This window comes from Rhinopithecus bieti, unplaced genomic scaffold (genome assembly GCF_001698545.2).
Source record: "Rhinopithecus bieti isolate Rb0 unplaced genomic scaffold, ASM169854v2 scaffold_80089, whole genome shotgun sequence".
Lineage (NCBI taxonomy): Eukaryota > Metazoa > Chordata > Mammalia > Primates > Cercopithecidae > Rhinopithecus > Rhinopithecus bieti.
In genome coordinates, this window is record NW_016830445.1 from 421,551 (window position 1) to 442,116 (window position 20,566).

General features: G+C 40.9%; 1 protein-coding gene across 1 annotated transcript in view; it reads right to left on the reverse strand.

The window, feature by feature from the left end:
• MTM1 (myotubularin 1) overlaps positions 1–20,566 on the reverse strand; it is a 118,504-nt gene that overhangs the window by 31,653 nt on the left and 66,285 nt on the right. Inside the window, exon 7 of the mRNA XM_017865522.1 lies at positions 1,917–2,000. Within this exon, the coding sequence (XP_017721011.1) occupies positions 1,917–2,000 (84 nt within the window). The remainder of the gene's footprint in view (positions 1–1,916; positions 2,001–20,566) is intronic.

Below are 20,566 nucleotides of genomic sequence, written 5' to 3' on the forward strand. Positions count from 1 at the left end.
CCCCCGCCCATGCACCCCTCCCATCCCCTAAAAAATTACCCTGCTTCATCTTAATCTGGGTCTAACAGGGTAGAAAAGAGATCAGGCAACTTCCTCTCCCTGCTCAAAACAGAGTGAATGCTTCAGTCTGCTCCACAGTGGAAAGAGGCTGAGCTCATGAAGAAAATCACAGAGGGGAAGTAAAGGAAAACCCCTCTGGGGAGGCTCATTTCGCCACCTCCGATGAGTTTTTTTCAATCAAGTTGTTCGGAATCGAAGATCGCCCTATAGGTTGTGTTAGAAATACAGTCATTTGCATTTTAAGCAGACTGTTAATGTGACAGGGAGACACAGAAGACACCTCCCACCCTATCATCTCCCCACAAAATTGTATTTAGTATGGAAAAGATTCAGAGGTGGTGGAATATTCTCTCCCCATTCTCACAAATGCACAGATACACACATGAAAGTGAGCTATGTGGGTGTTTGCTTTGGGGACAGACATTGTACCTTTTCTTTAGGTCTGGCCCTAGAGACCACGGACCAAACAGATGTTGAGTCTGATGCTGAGTCCAATTAGACAGTTATAAGTCCCATCAGAAAGTTATAAGAAAAAAAGATTGAATATAATGGCAGTCTAGAAGAAAATACCTTCAACAGTTCATATACGCATGCAATCTTAAAAACAGGAACTGTTTTATTTCAAGCTAGAAGCTTTGAACTAAAAAAAAAAGTCTTAATGTTATCAATAACACTTCAAAAATAAGGTAAAAATATTTTAATACATCATTTACAGAGGCCTCCAAAACATGCAAAATGTTTTCATGGTCCTTCTGCCTCAATAGCTAGTCCAGAACAGAAGCCATTAAAATGGGAGGAGTGCAAAGCCTTAGAAAACTCAACAGTCTAAACGCGACTTATGGAAGCAACAGGATATACTATCTCACATGTGTTCTACAGCTAAACTCCTGCACCCTAATTCCAGAGTGTCAAATCTGTTCATGAATATGCAAACCGTTGATTAAGACTAAAAAAGGAAATCAATCCAGGTTTTTCATGGTGAAGGTGGTGACTAGATGGTTCTTCTCAAGTCTAGGGTTCTACGATTTTACTTTATATTCACTAACTTTTCATATAAAGCAAATGGGCTTGATCTGATTCTCAAATCTCATCCAACAAAACTTTTCAATTATCTTAAGAGCTTTGTAGAACAAGAATTGTGAATAATCCCATTGTACAACTCCTAGCTGTCTATAGATTTGGTTATACCAGAGGTCAAACTGTGGCTCTTGTTACATATTACGCACAGAATTCCCTTCACAAAAATACTGCAAGAGACTTTTGTTCCTGAACATCAACATGAGACCAAGCCTCTTGCCTTTATTATAGCAAATAAACATGCAATTAGGTGACATTCATGTAAGAGAGCAGTAAAGGCAATTATAATGTACACTTATCAAAGCTTTCTTGAAAAAGACATCACTACAGGGAAACAGTTCTAATTCATTTGAATCTGCAAACTGAAATGAATATAATTTAAATCTAGCTGCAAGTAATAGTTAAGCTCCCAAACATGCATATACATAGCAACATCAAGTCCTAAAGTGTAACTTCTAAAATGTTTGACTTTTCTAAATCCTAAGTATTTAATTCATTTCATAAACAACACAAAATTGATGCTCTTCATATAGCGAAGGAAATAGAATTTAGTGATCCAGCCTTCAATGCAGCTTGCATATGGCCATGGAATGAGCTTGTAAGTTATACAGTAACAGACAGAATGAGATATATTGTACAAAATGTGGATAATATCACCACCATGGAAAAGATATTTAGCAAGGATGTTGCTGATCTTCAGAAAGCATGGCTGATGACATACTGTCATAATGCATGTTTCAGGTTCATCACATAACAGACAATAGCATCTAACAACTTACCTGCCTCCTGTATTCTTCCACTGGATTGTAAACTGTCCATCCATCCACGTTAAACTTTTCTTCATTTAAAAATGCAAATAATGGCTAGAAAAGGCAAAAAATAAAGTTCAGTGTGAAAGAACAGTCTACTATTATAGTACATCCTTTGATTTCTCGCAAAGTAAATTTCGCCAGATTTGCCGACCATGAAATTACAACCCAAACCAAGACTTATAACAAGACAACAACAACAACAACAACAACAACAAAAACAGTGGAAAACTCAGATCAGACTTACGCTAACTTCTATCTTGAGTAATAGAAAGAAGCCTCAATTTTCTATGGCTATAAATCTCTCAATTGTTCTTTTAACGATGTTCCACAAAAAAATCAGATTACCAGACCAAAAAGTGCCTATCAATTTTAAACAGTATTAGCAATTGATCAGGTACAAGCCACTAAAAAGAAAGAAGGAAAGGAAGAAAAATAAAATTCAGGAATTATTGTTAAAACGGTGCAACTGTCTCAAAAGGGAACAATGACGTGTTTGTTTTTTAAAAAGACAGGATATTAAGAAAACTCTGAGTTAACTGTTCTCTGTGAATTCTGAATCCATGCCCTGGTTTCTGTGAAATGGTAGGACTCAGACCTCTCACCTCTTCTCTATCTATACTCACCCTCAATGTGCTGTTGATACATTTGATAGCCCCAAATACCATCCATATTCTAGTGACTAGTAAGGACCTATCATTCTCCAGCATCCCCTCTGAATTCCAGACTTGGCTATCCGAGTGTCCACTCTACCACCCCACCAGACTGCCTAAGAGGCATCTGGAGAACTCTCAACACATCCAAAGCCAAACACCCTTGGCTTCCCCTACCCAGTCCTGCTCTTCCCACAGTCTCCCCATTTCAGTACATGACAGCCCCATCCTTCCAGCTGATTGAGCTGAAAACCTTGGATTCATCTTTGTCACCACATGGCTACTACCCTGGTCCAAGCCTCCATGATCTCTTACTTGGTTGATTACAAAAACCTAACTGCTCCCCTGCTTTCATCTTTGTACTTCTTAAATCAGGGTGACAGTGTCATAGGTCAGATCAAGTCCTTTCCTTGCCCCAAATCCTCCTGTAGCTTTCTACTTTGCGAGGAGTAAAGGTGGAAGTCCTTCCAATGGCTTATGCAGCTGTCTGCCATCTGCCCATCTCCCCTACCACATCTCTGCTCTCGGACTCACTCGCTCCACGGGAGTCAGACCTGCCTCCTGTGCCACTCCCTAAAGGCACCAAGCACATGCCATTCTCAGGGCCTTTGCGGCTACTATTCCATCTGCCTGGAATTCTTTTACCTCATAGCTTCTTGTCTTACTTCTCTCACATCTCTGTTCCAATAATCTTAATCAGTAAGACCTTCTCTGACACCCTACAGAAAAACATGTTACCCTCAAACAGCATTCCCTATTCCCATCTGATTTTCCCTATCGCTTATGATCATTTGACATATTACATATGTACTTGTTCACTGTACATATATACTATCCCCTCCCCTAGAACATGGGCTCCATGAAAGTACACACTTGCTTCATTCCCATCCTTTATCCCCAGTAACTACAATGGCGCCTGGTCAGAGGGAGGCAGAACACAGGCTCGCTGACCGAATGAAGACATGAAGGCCCACACAGCCCCTGTACAACCACCTTCTCTGGAGGCGCTGCGTCTGGGCACTTTTCCTCTATGTAGCTCCCTCCCCATCCATTTTCCTCTGTCATCAGACTAATCACTTTGAATACCAGTGTTCCCTCCCCTACAACACAGTGTATTTCTGGAAAAGCATCTTTCAGCAGCAACAGTTTTCTGCATGTGAATGGCAAGAAGTTNTAGGGTTCTACGATTTTACTTTATATTCACTAACTTTTCATATAAAGCAAATGGGCTTGATCTGATTCTCAAATCTCATCCAACAAAACTTTTCAATTATCTTAAGAGCTTTGTAGAACAAGAATTGTGAATAATCCCATTGTACAACTCCTAGCTGTCTATAGATTTGGTTATACCAGAGGTCAAACTGTGGCTCTTGTTACATATTACGCACAGAATTCCCTTCACAAAATACTGCAAGAGACTTTTGTTCCTGAACATCAACATGAGACCAAGCCTCTTGCCTTTATTATAGCAAATAAACATGCAATTAGGTGACATTCATGTAAGAGAGCAGTAAAGGCAATTATAATGTACACTTATCAAAGCTTTCTTGAAAAGACATCACTACAGGGAAACAGTTCTAATTCATTTGAATCTGCAAACTGAAATGAATATAATTTAAATCTAGCTGCAAGTAATAGTTAAGCTCCCAAACATGCATATACATAGCAACATCAAGTCCTAAAGTGTAACTTCTAAAATGTTTGACTTTTCTAAATCCTAAGTATTTAATTCATTTCATAAACAACACAAAATTGATGCTCTTCATATAGCGAAGGAAATAGAATTTAGTGATCCAGCCTTCAATGCAGCTTGCATATGGCCATGGAATGAGCTTGTAAGTTATACAGTAACAGACAGAATGAGATATATTGTACAAAATGTGGATAATATCACCACCATGGAAAAGATATTTAGCAAGGATGTTGCTGATCTTCAGAAAGCATGGCTGATGACATACTGTCATAATGCATGTTTCAGGTTCATCACATAACAGACAATAGCATCTAACAACTTACCTGCCTCCTGTATTCTTCCACTGGATTGTAAACTGTCCATCCATCCACGTTAAACTTTTCTTCATTTAAAATGCAAATAATGGCTAGAAAAGGCAAAAAATAAAGTTCAGTGTGAAAGAACAGTCTACTATTATAGTACATCCTTTGATTTCTCGCAAAGTAAATTTCGCCAGATTTGCCGACCATGAAATTACAACCCAAACCAAGACTTATAACAAGACAACAACAACAACAACAACAACAACAAAACAGTGGAAAACTCAGATCAGACTTACGCTAACTTCTATCTTGAGTAATAGAAAGAAGCCTCAATTTTCTATGGCTATAAATCTCTCAATTGTTCTTTTAACGATGTTCCACAAAAAAATCAGATTACCAGACCAAAAGTGCCTATCAATTTTAAACAGTATTAGCAATTGATCAGGTACAAGCCACTAAAAGAAAGAAGGAAAGGAAGAAAATAAAATTCAGGAATTATTGTTAAAACGGTGCAACTGTCTCAAAAGGGAACAATGACGTGTTTGTTTTTTAAAAGACAGGATATTAAGAAAACTCTGAGTTAACTGTTCTCTGTGAATTCTGAATCCATGCCCTGGTTTCTGTGAAATGGTAGGACTCAGACCTCTCACCTCTTCTCTATCTATACTCACCCTCAATGTGCTGTTGATACATTTGATAGCCCCAAATACCATCCATATTCTAGTGACTAGTAAGGACCTATCATTCTCCAGCATCCCCTCTGAATTCCAGACTTGGCTATCCGAGTGTCCACTCTACCACCCCACCAGACTGCCTAAGAGGCATCTGGAGAACTCTCAACACATCCAAAGCCAAACACCCTTGGCTTCCCCTACCCAGTCCTGCTCTTCCCACAGTCTCCCCATTTCAGTACATGACAGCCCCATCCTTCCAGCTGATTGAGCTGAAAACCTTGGATTCATCTTTGTCACCACATGGCTACTACCCTGGTCCAAGCCTCCATGATCTCTTACTTGGTTGATTACAAAACCTAACTGCTCCCCTGCTTTCATCTTTGTACTTCTTAAATCAGGGTGACAGTGTCATAGGTCAGATCAAGTCCTTTCCTTGCCCCAAATCCTCCTGTAGCTTTCTACTTTGCGAGGAGTAAAGGTGGAAGTCCTTCCAATGGCTTATGCAGCTGTCTGCCATCTGCCCATCTCCCCTACCACATCTCTGCTCTCGGACTCACTCGCTCCACGGGAGTCAGACCTGCCTCCTGTGCCACTCCCTAAAGGCACCAAGCACATGCCATTCTCAGGGCCTTTGCGGCTACTATTCCATCTGCCTGGAATTCTTTTACCTCATAGCTTCTTGTCTTACTTCTCTCACATCTCTGTTCCAATAATCTTAATCAGTAAGACCTTCTCTGACACCCTACAGAAAACATGTTACCCTCAAACAGCATTCCCTATTCCCATCTGATTTTCCCTATCGCTTATGATCATTTGACATATTACATATGTACTTGTTCACTGTACATATATACTATCCCCTCCCCTAGAACATGGGCTCCATGAAAGTACACACTTGCTTCATTCCCATCCTTTATCCCCAGTAACTACAATGGCGCCTGGTCAGAGGGAGGCAGAACACAGGCTCGCTGACCGAATGAAGACATGAAGGCCCACACAGCCCCTGTACAACCACCTTCTCTGGAGGCGCTGCGTCTGGGCACTTTTCCTCTATGTAGCTCCCTCCCCATCCATTTTCCTCTGTCATCAGACTAATCACTTTGAATACCAGTGTTCCCTCCCCTACAACACAGTGTATTTCTGGAAAAGCATCTTTCAGCAGCAACAGTTTTCTGCATGTGAATGGCAAGAAGTTTAAGGTGAAAAATGCCCAAGAACATGCTCTCCAGAATGTCTTCTCAAACTTTTCCAAGCACGCAGCACGCTCTGCAGGTCTCAAGTCTGGCAGCGCTAGGCCCGAGTGCTGTTTATTCTGGATGGCTGGCATGATAAGCACGCACTGATAATTACGCTGACCTAGCTAAGCAATGCACTGAGGCTTTAACCTGACACTGAATCCACAGCAATGCTTAATTATTCAGTACCACTGGGGAAAATAAGTGATTTCTGTTAAGTGTAACTTAGAGGGACTTTGGGTGAAAATAGCACTAAAATGTTTGATGCACTCCTTTATCCATAAACAGAATATATGGGACATGCCTAAGCATTCTCTTGGCAATATATCATTACTGTGAACATCTGATACTGCACTGGTCAGTACTTGGCACAGGTAAACATTCAGGATTGTTGAATGATTTGAATGATGTGCTGTTAACATGGTTGTAGATGGTTTGAGACCTAAGGCTCTACTATCACTTTAGAAGAAAACCTAGAACTTGCTTTCTTGAAATAAGTTCCTGACCTCAACATGATTTTGTTCATTTGTTTGTTTTAGTTATTTGCATCTCTCCCATGAAGCTCAAGTGAATATGGCAGCTTTTAAAAACCAAAGAGAAAAATTCCTAAATTGAAGGCCCAAAGCTTTCCTTCCAGAAAAAAATCATCATGTGTAGTAACGCTATCAGTATTAACTTTCAAGCAGCATTTTCAACCTAAGTTACTATTTTTTCAATCACTAATGTTAAAGCACCTTCTTATTTTTGCTTCCAGTATTCCTATATCTTACATGAAAATTTCTTTTCTTTCTTTTTTTTCTTTTTTTGAGACGGAGTCTCGCTCTGTCGCCCAGGCTGGAGTGCAGTGGCACGATCTCTGCTCCCTGCAAGCTCCGCCTCCCGGGTTCACGCCATTCTCCTGCCTCAGCCTCCCGAGTAGCTGGGACTACAGGCGCCCGCCACCACGCCTGGCTAGTTTTTTGTATTTTTCTTAGTAGAGACGGGGTTTCACCGTGTTAGCCAGGATGGTCTCGATCTCCTGACCTCGTGATTCACCCGTCTCGGCCTCCCAAAGTGCTGGGATTACAGGCTTGAGCCACCGCGCCCGGCCATGAAAATTTCTAAGTTTACAAAATTGTTATCAGAAGATCAAAGTTATATGGCCTAAACAAAAATTATCTACATAACTTCCTTAATATGTTTTATAAGAGAACCTGAACAGAAGCAACATCAAATTTTTTTTGTCATTAGTATGAGACTGAGACAATGTCCCCATGGTAACCACACATCAGGTGGCCTCTCTCATGAGATCACTTCTACAATGACACTTCACATTCTGACTAATATCCAGAATGAGTCAACTAACTGGTATCCTTTAATCCGAAACATGCCTATTAGAATTGGTGACAAAAACAACTCCCAGTTTACTCTTGATGCTAAGAGCCAGGCTTGGACCCCAAATATTTCAGGAAGAATTATGAATCGCACAACAGCCAAATATTTCTCCTCATGAAGTACATAGCAACATACCTAATATTGCACTGGAGCTTAGGGTAGAGGAGACTGGGTGCTTAAACCAATATTTTCACCATTCAAATAAATTAGCTCACAAACACAAACAAACATTTTCAAAAGCATTACTAGGTAGTGTTTATGTGGTGTTTTCTTTAAAACTAAGTTTTCCATAAGCTACTTGATTCAATTGAAGTGAGCAGTCTGAAAGAGCCAATGCCACCATTTTCTAAACTTGAAAGTACGAGGACTTACTTTTCAGACATATTTTCTTTTTTTCTTAAAGATTAAGAGAATATAGGCTCTCAGAGTAACATAAAGTTGGATTATTACAAAAACAAAAATAAGTAACAAAACACATTCATCTGTACCTCATTATCAAAAAGTATAAAATTCCCTACAAGTGGCAACTTGTTACAAACCTAATTAAAACTCCTATTTGAAAATTGTTAAAGCCTAAAGTGAATAGGTTATGTGTCTTGAGGTTTTTAGCTGTCATTTACTTTCTCTTCCAGACAATGTATTCTTGAACACTTTATTAATGTGTTGACACTTTCAACTATTATTCTTAAATATAACCTTGGGTCAAATTTTGACCCTTAATTTGGGAACTCTAAATCACATGGAGAGAGCTGGCTCTAGAGTATTTTCCATTATAACCATCAAGCAGGGCGTCTTATTTGCTAAATGGGTAATGATAAAGCTTACTCAACGAACACGTCCAAGTACTGATTTCATCACCTATGGAAAATTCAAGAACGATTCGGTCCCAGTTGAGCAAAGTCTTAGGCAGAGAAGATGTTTTGCTGAGCATCACCTTTCAGTTGATGATTCAGCAAGTCCTACATGGCTTTCTTCTAGGGCGCAGTCCTTATCTAGGGCTCTGCCTCAGAATCGGGGTGAAGTGGGCTGCTTTTCCAGATACTAAACCATGCCCTGTGCCCTGCCTCACCCCTACTGAACCAGAATCTCTAGGGGGTGACTTTCTACCTCCTTGGTCCTAGAAGGGCCATGTGGGATGTACCAGAACTCTCAGGAATGTAGCCTAAGGATTCTGTGTGGTCAAGCTCTTAGGGAGCTCTTTAGTTTGTTTTAGATTATTTTGAAATAATTATAGATTCACAAGAAGTAAATCTTCAGCCAGCCTCTCCAGGTGTTAACATCTTGTATAACTTTTAGCACAATATCAAAATCAGGAAACTGACAGAAAATACTCTCAAATGGCCACCCTCACCTTCCTCAAGTGAGCAAGTCATATTTTCCTCAATTTTGCTCTATATTAGTATTTGGGCATTTCATCAATTCACAATTCACTAGATCCCTACTAGTCAAGAGATACTGTACATGGAGATTTTTTTTTTTTTTAAGCAATCATGTGTATTGTTTCTGGATTAAAATAGCACAATGTAACATTTGAAAATGTTAAAGGACAAACTTGAGATGCAATTCTCTGATTTCACACCAGGAATAAAAAACAGCTCTGACATAGGGAATGTAACTTGTCATTTTAATTTAGCTACATTTATCATTGTAACTTCTGGGGTAAAGACTCTGAAATGACAATAGATTTTAGCTTTCACTTAATTAGCCATTATTTTTAAATGGCACCTATATAAAGATGCACTGATTTCCTTAAAACATCTAGATTGGATTTTTTGTTTATTTAGCAGAATCTATAAATATTAAGCAACTCTTGAGTTTCCTTTGAGGATGGACAGCTGTCTGTCACTGTTATAAGCTCTCTCCAGCTCATAATCAGGGGAATAAATTGATAAACTATGAACATTTAAAAGTGTTTTCAAATGATGTTAACAGCACGCAATGGCACAATTGAGGAACATGATTTTTCAGGAAGATGACTCTTAATGACCTATGTCTCCAAATACCTAAACTTAAAACTTTAGGGAACCACTTACTAACTGCTTCTGTTTTGTTTGTTTGTTTGTGTTTTTGGAGACAGAGTCCTGGCTCTATCGCCCAGGCTGGAATGCAGTGGTGCCATCTTGGCTCACTGCAACCTCCGCCTCCTGGGTTCAAGCAATTCTCGTGCCTCAGCCTCCAGAGTAGCTGGGACTACAGGCACGCATCACCATGCCCGGCTAATTTTTTTTGTATTTTAGTACAGACGGGGTTTCACCACATTGCCCAGGCTGGCCTTGAACTCCTGAGCTCAGGCAATCTACTACCCTTGGCCTTTCAAAGTGCTTGGACTACAGGTGTGAGCCACCACATCTGGTCTAACTGCTTCTTTCTGGATTACATTTTGCAATGTTTGAACAGGAATTGAAGCTAGCTCTTTTTTTGTTTTTCTCGGCGCGGTTTTGGGGCGCGCGGCGACGAGGGCGGTCGGGAAATGAAAAAAAAAAGTATACTCACTTTTAAAAAGCTCCATCACCAGTTTAAGATACAGTAATTAAAATTACCTCATTTTCATCTTTTAGATTAAACGTTTAGAAACAAGACTTGTTCATGTAAGAAAAAAATGCTTTCATTAAAATTGGAGGGGAAAGTCTAAAATTTTCAAGAACCATAGGACGCACTGATATTTGGTAAAGCTTATAACTCTAACGCCCTAATGCTAGATAATGCTTTCCGTGTATTTCACATGACTTGACACAGTAAGTTCATTTATATCCGTTTTGACGCAGTTATTCCAAAAACCTGACAAAAGTTTGACAAAACAGGTCAAAAGCAGCTAGCACATAAATTACCATTTATACTTCTGTTTGCATAAATAATTCTCCTCATCCTATTTCTACTACTGACTAAATCAGTACCTCTGGGGGAAATGGCTTGATATTCCTATGTCATCATTGTCTTCATATATAAACATACATGTTTATTTATTCAGGAAAGGACCACAAATGTACATTTGAAATGTCATTTGAAACTATTTTGGAAAAAAGAATATTCTTTACAACTCGTCCACTATCGTCATCATTTAAGGTTGAGATTTCTGAGGGTTCATAAATTGTCCCTCTTCTCACTATAGTTCTCTCTCCTGGCAATTTTGGCCACATCTATGCAAATGCTAATGAGGTGATGTGGATGTGATCCAGGCCTACCAAGTAAAGCTCTCCCCAAGCCAGAGCTCTGGATCTATGTAGTCATCTGTCTCCCAGGTATCTCTGCCTGGCTGTCTCACAGACACTCTCAACTCAACATATCCAAAATGGAACTTGCCACCTCTTCCTCACTCCCTTCCTATAGTCCCCATCACAACCACTGGCCCCACCATGGGTCTGGTTATTCAGGGTGGATTCTTCCCTCTCTATCATTCCATCCTCCCTCATAACTACATTCAGTCAACCACCAAATTCTGATTTTACCATCTGAATCTTTCTCAAAAGCATCATCTGGAATACCTGTCCATCGCCCCATTTCAAGCCCTCATCATCAAGGACTGAGGTGACTAACAAAAATCCCCAGAAATGGTCTTCCTCTCTCCTCCGCTCCCGTCCCCTCTACCTACTCTGCACACACTGCAGCCCAGCAATATTTTTGAAATGGAAATTTAATCATGCCACGTTACTGCTTGAAACCATTAAATGGCTCCCTTCACCTTCAGATAAAAAGCAGATGTTCTGAGTGGGGAATGTTAGGCTCTGCAACCTTTGGCCCAGCCTCCTCTGCCCCCAGTACTATCTCCTGTTGGTACCCCCACATGCACGCTGTACTCTCGGACACCAAACTGCATGTGGGTTCAGCCTGCATCTGTGCGGCCTCTTTGCATGCCCACAGACTGTTCCTTCAGTATGGCATGTCAATTTCTGCCTGACAAATCCTCCTACTCATCTTTAAGAATCTGACTCCTCTAGGAAGCCCTCCTTTGTGTTCCTGTGACATCCTGTGCACCACACACTGTATCATATGCATCTGTTTGTTTGCGTTACCCAGGAAAACAGCACTCCTTGGGAACAGGAAGTGGGTATCAGCTCTAGATCCCTAAGCACAGCCACAATGTAGCATTCTGTAATTGCTCAAGCAACAGTAGAAAGGAAAAGAAAAAGAAGAGGAACAAGGGGAGGCTCGGTTTCTACCATACACTGCAACATCTCATAAAGCTTCAATAGTTAAAAGAGCACACCTGGTGCATGAATAGAATAATTAATGCAAGACAAGAACCTCTTAGAAATAAAATCAAACACACAGAGGAATTTAGTATGAGATAAGGACAGTACTTCAAATCAGCAAACTAGCCAACAAATGATATTGCAACAGGAGGGGAAGCAAAAGTTGGATTCATATCTTATACTTCAACTGCAAATAAATTCCAAATAGATGAAATACTTAAATCTTAAGGAAGAAACCAAATTACTAGAGGAATATGAGATATTTATTTTATTTATTTTGTTATTTTTTTTTTGGAGATGGAGTCTCACTCATTCTGTCGCCCCAGCTTGGGAGTGCAGTGAAGCAATCTCGGCTCACTACAAACTCTGCCTCCCGGGTTCAAGCGATTCTTGTGCCTCAGCCTCGCAAGTAGTTGGAATTACAGGCATGCACCACCACACCCAGCTAAGTTTTGTATTTTTCGTAGAGACAGGGTTTCCCCATGTTGGCCAGGTTGGTCTTGAATCCCTCACCTCAGGTGATCTGCCTGCCTCAACTTCCCAAAGTGCTGGGATTGCAAGGCATGACTCACCATACCTGGCTGAGATAATTCCTTTTAAGTCTGAGTAGGGAAGATCTTCCTCATTGGGATATAAAGCCGAGAAGCTATAAAAGAAAAGTGTGCAGAAGAATTAACATGGCAGGCCTGAGGCTGCTCTCCTTAGACAGGCCTGCTTACATGGCTGGCCCTTGCCAGACACTTGGTAATTTGGATTTCAGCAGAGTTCTCACCATTCCCTCACTGGTAAGATTGGTTCACTGTGCCTAAACTGTTTGTATAAAAAATGTGGTTTACACTGAACTCCTGCTTTTCTTCTGGAAGCCTGGAATTTTGTTTTGTGCTAGGCAGTGGGTGTTTACATGGTCAGCCCTAATAAACACTGTGGACACAAAGTCTCTAATGAGCTTCCCAGGTGGGCAACATCTCATATGTGCTGCACAACTCATTGCTGGAGGAATTAAGTGCATCCTGTTTGATTCCACTGGACAAGAACTCTGGAAGCCTGTGCCGGGTTTCCTCCGAATTTCAACCCATGTGCCTTTTCTCTTTGCTGGTTTTGTTTTGCATCCTTGTGCTGTAATAAGCCATACCTGTGAGTACAATCATATGCTGAGTCCAGTGAGTCCTCTTATTGAGTCACCACACGTGGGGGTGGTTTTAGAGCCCCTCAACACACAGACTCTCAAATGCTACCAAATGAATAGAAAACAATTCTCCATAGCAAAATCCATCATAAAGTCAAAAAACATACAGGAAAAATGTTAGTCACTCATATCAAACATCACTACAGCTATTACATAAAAGTACCTACAACTAACAAGAAAAAGACCAAACATCCAAACAAAAAATAGGCAGAAGATACAGAGAATGGAGAAATGCAAATACAGATAGCTCAAACCTAAAGATATTCAATTTTACTCAAACAAGATAAATACAAAATAAAACTTAAAACTACATTTTCACCTATTAGATTGAAAAAGATTAAAAGATCGGAAAACATACTGGGTTGCTATGGTAAGCAGAATAAAGATCTCCCAGTCGGGGCTGGGGCTCACACCTGTAATCCCAGCATGTTGGGAGGCCAAGGAGGGCAGATCACTTGAGGTCAGGGGTTCAAGACCAGCCTGGCCAACATGGCAAAACCCCACCTCTACTAAAAACACAAAAATTAGCCAGGTGTGGTGGCCCACGCCTGTAATCTCAGCTACTCGGGAGGCTCAGGCACGAAAATCGCTTGAACCTGTGAGGTGGAGGTTGCACTGAGCTGAGATTGCGCCACTGCACTCCAGCCTGGGCAACAGAGCAAGACTCTATTTAAAAAAAATAAGAAGAAGAAGAAGAATGTCTTCCCAAAGATGTCTATGTCCTAATAATCCCTCAAACCTGTGTTACGTTACCATACATGGCAATGAGGATTTAAGGTACCACATGGAATGAAGATCGTAGGGTGGAGAAGCACATTCACTGGGCAATGTCTATTGGTGGATGGAAATAGGTACATGACAGTGTATATAGCTCTCTACCATTAGTGTTAAGGGGGAGGGAATGTGAATCAGTTAAGTGTATAGGCCTAAACTATCGCTGGGTGGAGATGCAATAAACTGAAACCTTGGTTGTCTATGAGGAGGGAAATGAGGTGGCTGAAGTGTGCTGGGAGGGAGATAATTTTTCTGTATACCCTTTTACAGTTCCTGAATTGACAATCATGAACATATATTATCTATTTACAACTTAAATTAAAAAGTAAATACTTATTGAATAAATGCTCTTTCTAAAAAGCAGAATATTCTCATTGATGTCTTGGTTGCTACTGATTCCGATTAATTCGCTCTATTAACATTAGTATATCCACTCGATAAACATTTACTGAGGCTCTACTATGAACAAGGTATGAAGTGGAGAAAAAGGCAAGGAAGACACAGCCTCTGTCCTTAAGGAGTTAGAAGTTATCCAAAGGAGAGAGATGAGGGCACACAGAGACGAAAGCAGCAAGTGCCACAGGTGGGAGAGAGAAAGTACTATGAGGCCCAGAGAATGCCCACATTACTTCTTGACAGATGGGGCTTGGAGGGACGTTGTTGGTATCTGAACTACCCTGCAAGGATAAGACAACTCCGGACAGGACAACAACAAAAAGGCACAAACGGCAGCCAAACTCAGAGAATACATGGCCACTGGCGAACACCTCAGTCTGCACTCACTCCACTGAGTGAAGACGGTAACAAAAAATGGAGAGAGGTGGGCCACACTGTGAAAGAGAGAGAGGTCTGCCTGCACACCGACAGAGAGGGAGGAACCAGCTGAAGTTTGGAGGCAAGGGATAGGAGACAGAATAGAAGTAGAAAGACCTCCAAACAATGTTCCAACAGTTTAGAAGAGAGGAGATGAAGATATAAACTAAGTCAGGCTGGGTAGGCAGAATCCCCTGGATTTAGTACATGCTACGAAACAGGGGCCAGGTATGGTGGCTCATGCCTGTAGTCCCAGCACTTTAGGGGGCAGAGGCAGTAGGACTTCTTGAAGCCAAGAGTTTGAGACCAGCCTGGGCAACACAGTGAGACACCATCTAAAAGAAAAGAAAAACAAATTAGCCAGGTGTAGAGTCATGGACCTGTGGTCCCAGCTACTGAGGAAGCTGAGGTAGGAGGATTGCTCGAGTCCAAGAGGTCAAGGCTGCGGTGAGCTGTGATTGCACCACTGCACTCCATCCTGGGTGACAGAGCAAGACCCTGTCTCAAAAAAAAAAAAAAAAAAAAAAAAAAAAAAAAAAAAAAAAAAAGGAAGAAATGAAAACCTCTGATGGCCTTGATTTCGAATGTTCAAATGTGAATGAACAAGAGGATGATGGTATCATTAAGAATAACTGGGAACACAGAGGAGTGGGTTTCTGGGGCATATGAGAGTCATTTGAAACAGACCTTTGGTGTTGCTTGAAGTTCTATAACAGCTACAGGGAAACATAAAGCTATAGATTTGGAAGCCATGCTTAGAAAGGCAATGTTCGTGGACATGAGTTTGCCCAGGGCATAATTCAGAGCAAGGACAGACTTTTGTAGAAAACCCATGTCTAGATGGTAGAAGGATGCAGAGGAGCCAGAAAAGAAGTGAGAGGCAGAGAACTTAGATCTCAGAAGCTATGGGGAAAGTTAGGTTTCAAAAAAAAGAGGGAGAGATATCTGCAAATGTGATGGTCTATATGCCATAATGGGACTTCTGATGAAAACACCTAAAAATGCTGGATATAACTGAGACTTTTTTTTACTCAGAAGCCAAAAACTAACTGCAAACAGGAATGCAGACAGCAAGAGGAACACACCAGCTTTCACTTTTAGGCCACTTCCAGAACTGGTTTTCCTGGCCTCTTGGGGCACAGGAGATAGGGCCTGAAGACCTGGCCCACCCAAAATGAGGAGTCAAATTAGAAACCTCCTAAGTGCTATACTCAGGGGAAGGATGAATGGGAAAGGACCACCTGGGGACTTCAAGCGAACCTTCCTGTCTAGATTATTGGTGCTGAGCAAGGGAGGAAACAAATCCCTACCACCATCCTCCACTAGAAATTTGTCGTCACAAGTCAGCCCTTAAGCAGTATGTGGACCAAACTCACAAAACTTGGATGGTTCCAAAAACATCCAACCTGAGAATTTAATTCATAAGCGTCCCAAACCAGTTGTGCTTCAAGATGCCTGGCAGAAAGAAACACAAATCCTCTCTTGGTAAAACTGCCTTCAGTCATAGCCTCAGAGTATTCTCACAGATAAAGTTCCAAGGAATAGGAATTTGCAGGCAATAATCAAACAAGACACACCCACATCAGACACGAAGTGCCATGAGCCAGCAAACACACACACCTGTGGTAGAAAAAGGCCACACAGACTCCAGGTATTGTAATCATCAGATGCATATTATAAATTAGATTTAATGTGCTTTCAGAAGTCAAAAAGAGGATGAGAAATCTGAGCACAGAAGAAGAGATTATAAATAATGGCCAAACAAATCTGAAAACAATCAAATAGAACTTTTATAATTAAAAAAACATAACAATGGAAATTTTAGCAAACAAAACTCAGATCAGGCACAGCCGAAATAGAAGATAAAACTGAAGAAATTACCCAGCTTACATTTCAGGAGAGACAAAGGAAAGTTCCATCCATCAGTATTCTTTAGATTTTATACATATTTTATAAATATCCTCTTGTATCTACTCAATATTTTAAAAGCACCACTTTGAAAGGAAGGGGTGGAATAGTTGAGAGTCAAACGATAGTGCAGTTGAAAAGCATATGGTCTAACAGACTACCAGGTTTTCTAACTTGTAGGGCCTTGGGCCATTTTCAGAAGAATCATTCCACTCCAGTGAGCGGGCTAGAAATCTGGTTGCAATGAGTTATGGAGTGAGTGGATGCGGGCGGGGAATTCTATGCTTCTGACCATAGACAGCAATGCTACAGGAGACCAGGTGAAATGTCAGTTCCAGAGGACAGACAATACGGAGAAGAACCAAGCACATTTCAAGGCTGAGAGGGAGAAGGTGGTGGAGACAGAGAGATCAATGAGAATAGAGGACCAAGTCTTAGAGGAGGCAGGAAGGAAGGAGACTTAAAAGCGTAACTAGTATGTCAATTTGCCAAGTTAACTGTTGATTCAAGAAAAAAAAAGTCCTGCCCAAAAAGGAAACAAAACTAAGAAATAACTTTTAGTCATCAGGCCACATCTAGGCTAAAAGCATGTGTATATGCACTTCATTTCAGTGTCCCTGTGAAAATGAGCTGTTTCTCTTTATGTAGTAATTCCATAATCAGCCCAGAAAGTAAGGGTCCACTAAATTTAAGCCTCGTTTAAAATTGCAAAGCAATTTATAAAAATTTCCACATTTCTGAGGCACAAAATAAAACATCCTATGTTGGCTGGGCATGGTGGCTCACGCCTGTAATCCCAGCACTTGGGGAGCCCGAGGCGGGTGGATCACGAGGTCAAGAGATGGAGACCATCTTAACATGGTGAAGCCCCGTCTCTACTAAAACTACAAAAATTAGCCGGGCCTGGTGGTATGCGCCTGTAGTTCCAGCTACTCGGGAGACTGAGGCAGGAGAAGCGCTTGAATCGGGGAGGTAGAGGTTGCAGTGAGCCGAGATCGTGCCTCATGCCACTGCACTCCAGCCTGGTGACAGAGCAAGGCTCTGTCTAAAACAAACAAACAAAAAACCATCCTATGTCCTATGTTAATTCTCCATTCACAGGATCATTTATAGGATCATTTATACCTGTCGTTCAAATGATCATAAAAGATATATACCTCCATAATGTACTCTACTAACTTTTATGACAATTTTTTTTTATAAGTAAGCACAATTGGAGTAGAGCAAAAGAGGACACAGGGTAGATATGATAGTGTTTAAGCCATATGGCAGGGCTTGATGTGGTTCACCAAAGCTAGGCAAAAATAAATAAGCAGCAAAGACTATGAAAACCAAAGGCAGCTGTAATAAACACCTGCAAATGCTGATGAGCCCTGCTCACAAAGGTGCTGCTGCTGTTTGGAAGACCTTGCTTCCATCCTTTGCATGCAATCTAATGCACTATGCCAGCAGTCCTCAGAAGGCTGCTGGTCTCCACAGCAAAGGTCGTGCAACCCAGCTGCTTCTCTCCTGAAATTAGAGCTAGCAAGAGCAAGTTCCCTCACCTGTGTATTTTCTGACTGACATAAGAAGGTCAAATATCTCCCACCACACACACGAAAACAAACATTTCGCAACTATATGACTGCTAATCAGTTCATAGAATAACAGAAATATTGTGATTCTAAAGAGCTTAATGCAGAATGTCAAAGAAGAGTGGCAAGTGCAGAAACATAAACTTGAATGAGCCATGTTTCCCTAAAAGTAGTAAGCCTGAGCAGGGTCAAAAGATGGAAAGAAAAACATGGAAAACCATTTCTGAAGAATTCTTTTCATACATATCACTGCCCCCCATATCTCACCCTTCTAGGTCAGCTGCTTTCTGGATTTAATGCTCTGACTTTCAAAGAGTCCTTTCTCAAGGTACAACCAATGGTTTGTTAATAAGAATACTAATCTATATACAGCATCTTTCTTTTAAAGAGCTTAAAGTGCCCCACATGTTATCATGTTCACTTTATTAATAGTCTTGGGCAAAAGTGTGCTGGGTAATCATCCTTATTCTCTACACCTGCTGGGAAAACAGCACACTAAGAACAGAACTGACATTTATTGGGTACTTATTGCATGCCAGGCAGCGTCGTAAGTACTTTACATTTAATCCTCACAAAACCCCAACGGGGTAGAGACTGTTATTATCTCCATTACAGATGAGAACACAGAAGCGCATAAACATTATGTGACTTCCAAGGTCACCAAGCAGGTAAGTGACTGAGCTGGATTCAGACACAGACCACTGGACTCCAATGGCACATGCTTGTTACCACACACCAGAAGGGCTCTGTAAACATGTGCCTTCACAGGGTCTCCCCAACAGTGGCTGCTATAAGCCTGGCACCTGGGTCTCAGGCTTCATTTCTTCTAGCCCTAGACTTCCTTTATGTGAGTCTATATCCCATGAGTTTATTCATAAACTCTAAACCTTCACTTAAAATTCAAGAAAATCTATGTGCGCCTATCGCTGTAAAGGTAGATTTAAGTGACTATATTAACACCTACAACAACTTAAAGTGCATGTTATTCTACATATTCTACCATTACCTAAAATGGTGTTTTTCAAACTTTTTGGACCACGATTAACGGTAAGCAGTGCACTTCAACACCATGACCCAGTACACACATACACTGGAGAGAAATGTTTCACGAAGCCACACTCATCCATATTATGTGTTATGTTCTTAATATATTCTATTCTATTTAAAAATGCTGGCTGCAACCTAATGAATTGATTTTATGACTCACTGATAGGTTAGGACTGACAGTTTAAAAAACTCTCATCTAATATGTGTATTATCTCTGATTATCCCATCTGAGTAAAAAATGAGCAAACGAAGAAAATCAATAAAAGAACAACTTTGCCATTGAACATATCACCCCAACAACCAAACACTTTATCTTTCTGTAGCCCTATCAGGCTCTGTTCAGTTATACATGATTTTAATTTCTGCCTTAAAAAAAATCACCATACTATCAAAACACTGACACTTCTTATTAAAATATATCATTTACCTATCTATTACTTATCTATTTTGGCCAAAATAGAAATGTTACTAAAAAAAAAAAAGTGTGCATCTTACCAGATTGACATAACACAGAAACAATGAAGTTAATGGTTTGGGGTGAACTCTGTGTGGCTGAACAGCTCAAGTTCAATTCAAAGTGTAAGCCATGACTTGAAAACACGGAGTGGTGAAAATACTAATGGGACAGGAGGCCAGAGAGAGCCAAAGGGGTGGTCTGAAATGAAAAAGCCCACTCATGGTGTATTCATGACCTGGCCAGAGTCAGGACCCAGCTTGCTTGGCCTCCAGACACCATTTCATAGATGCAACAGCAAGTTCACTTCTGACTTCAAATGCCAATAAAAATCACTAAGATAATCTGCAGCTGGCTGAACAGTTCCAATAATATTAACAAAGTAATCTTTTTCGAGCAAGGTCCTTTGTATTGCTCAAGACAATCGGGCTTATGTTACCTCTAGGAAAGCCCTTTTTGGCACACTCCCACATTCCCCACTGTGACAGTTAGGAAACTTTTCTTCCCCTCCTGTCTCAGAGAAGTAACGGTCCCTTCTCCTTTCCCAAACTGCCCCACAAACTGGGCTGGGTCCCATCCCCCTCTGCCTTCTTCAGGATCCTGCTCAAGTAAAGATCCCTTCTCTCTTGTGCCTTAAAAGAGATCAAGATTGGTCGGGCGCGGTGGCTCAAGCCTGTAATCCCAGCACTTTGGGAGGCCGAGACGGGCGGATCATGAGGTCAGGAGATGGAGACCATCCTGGC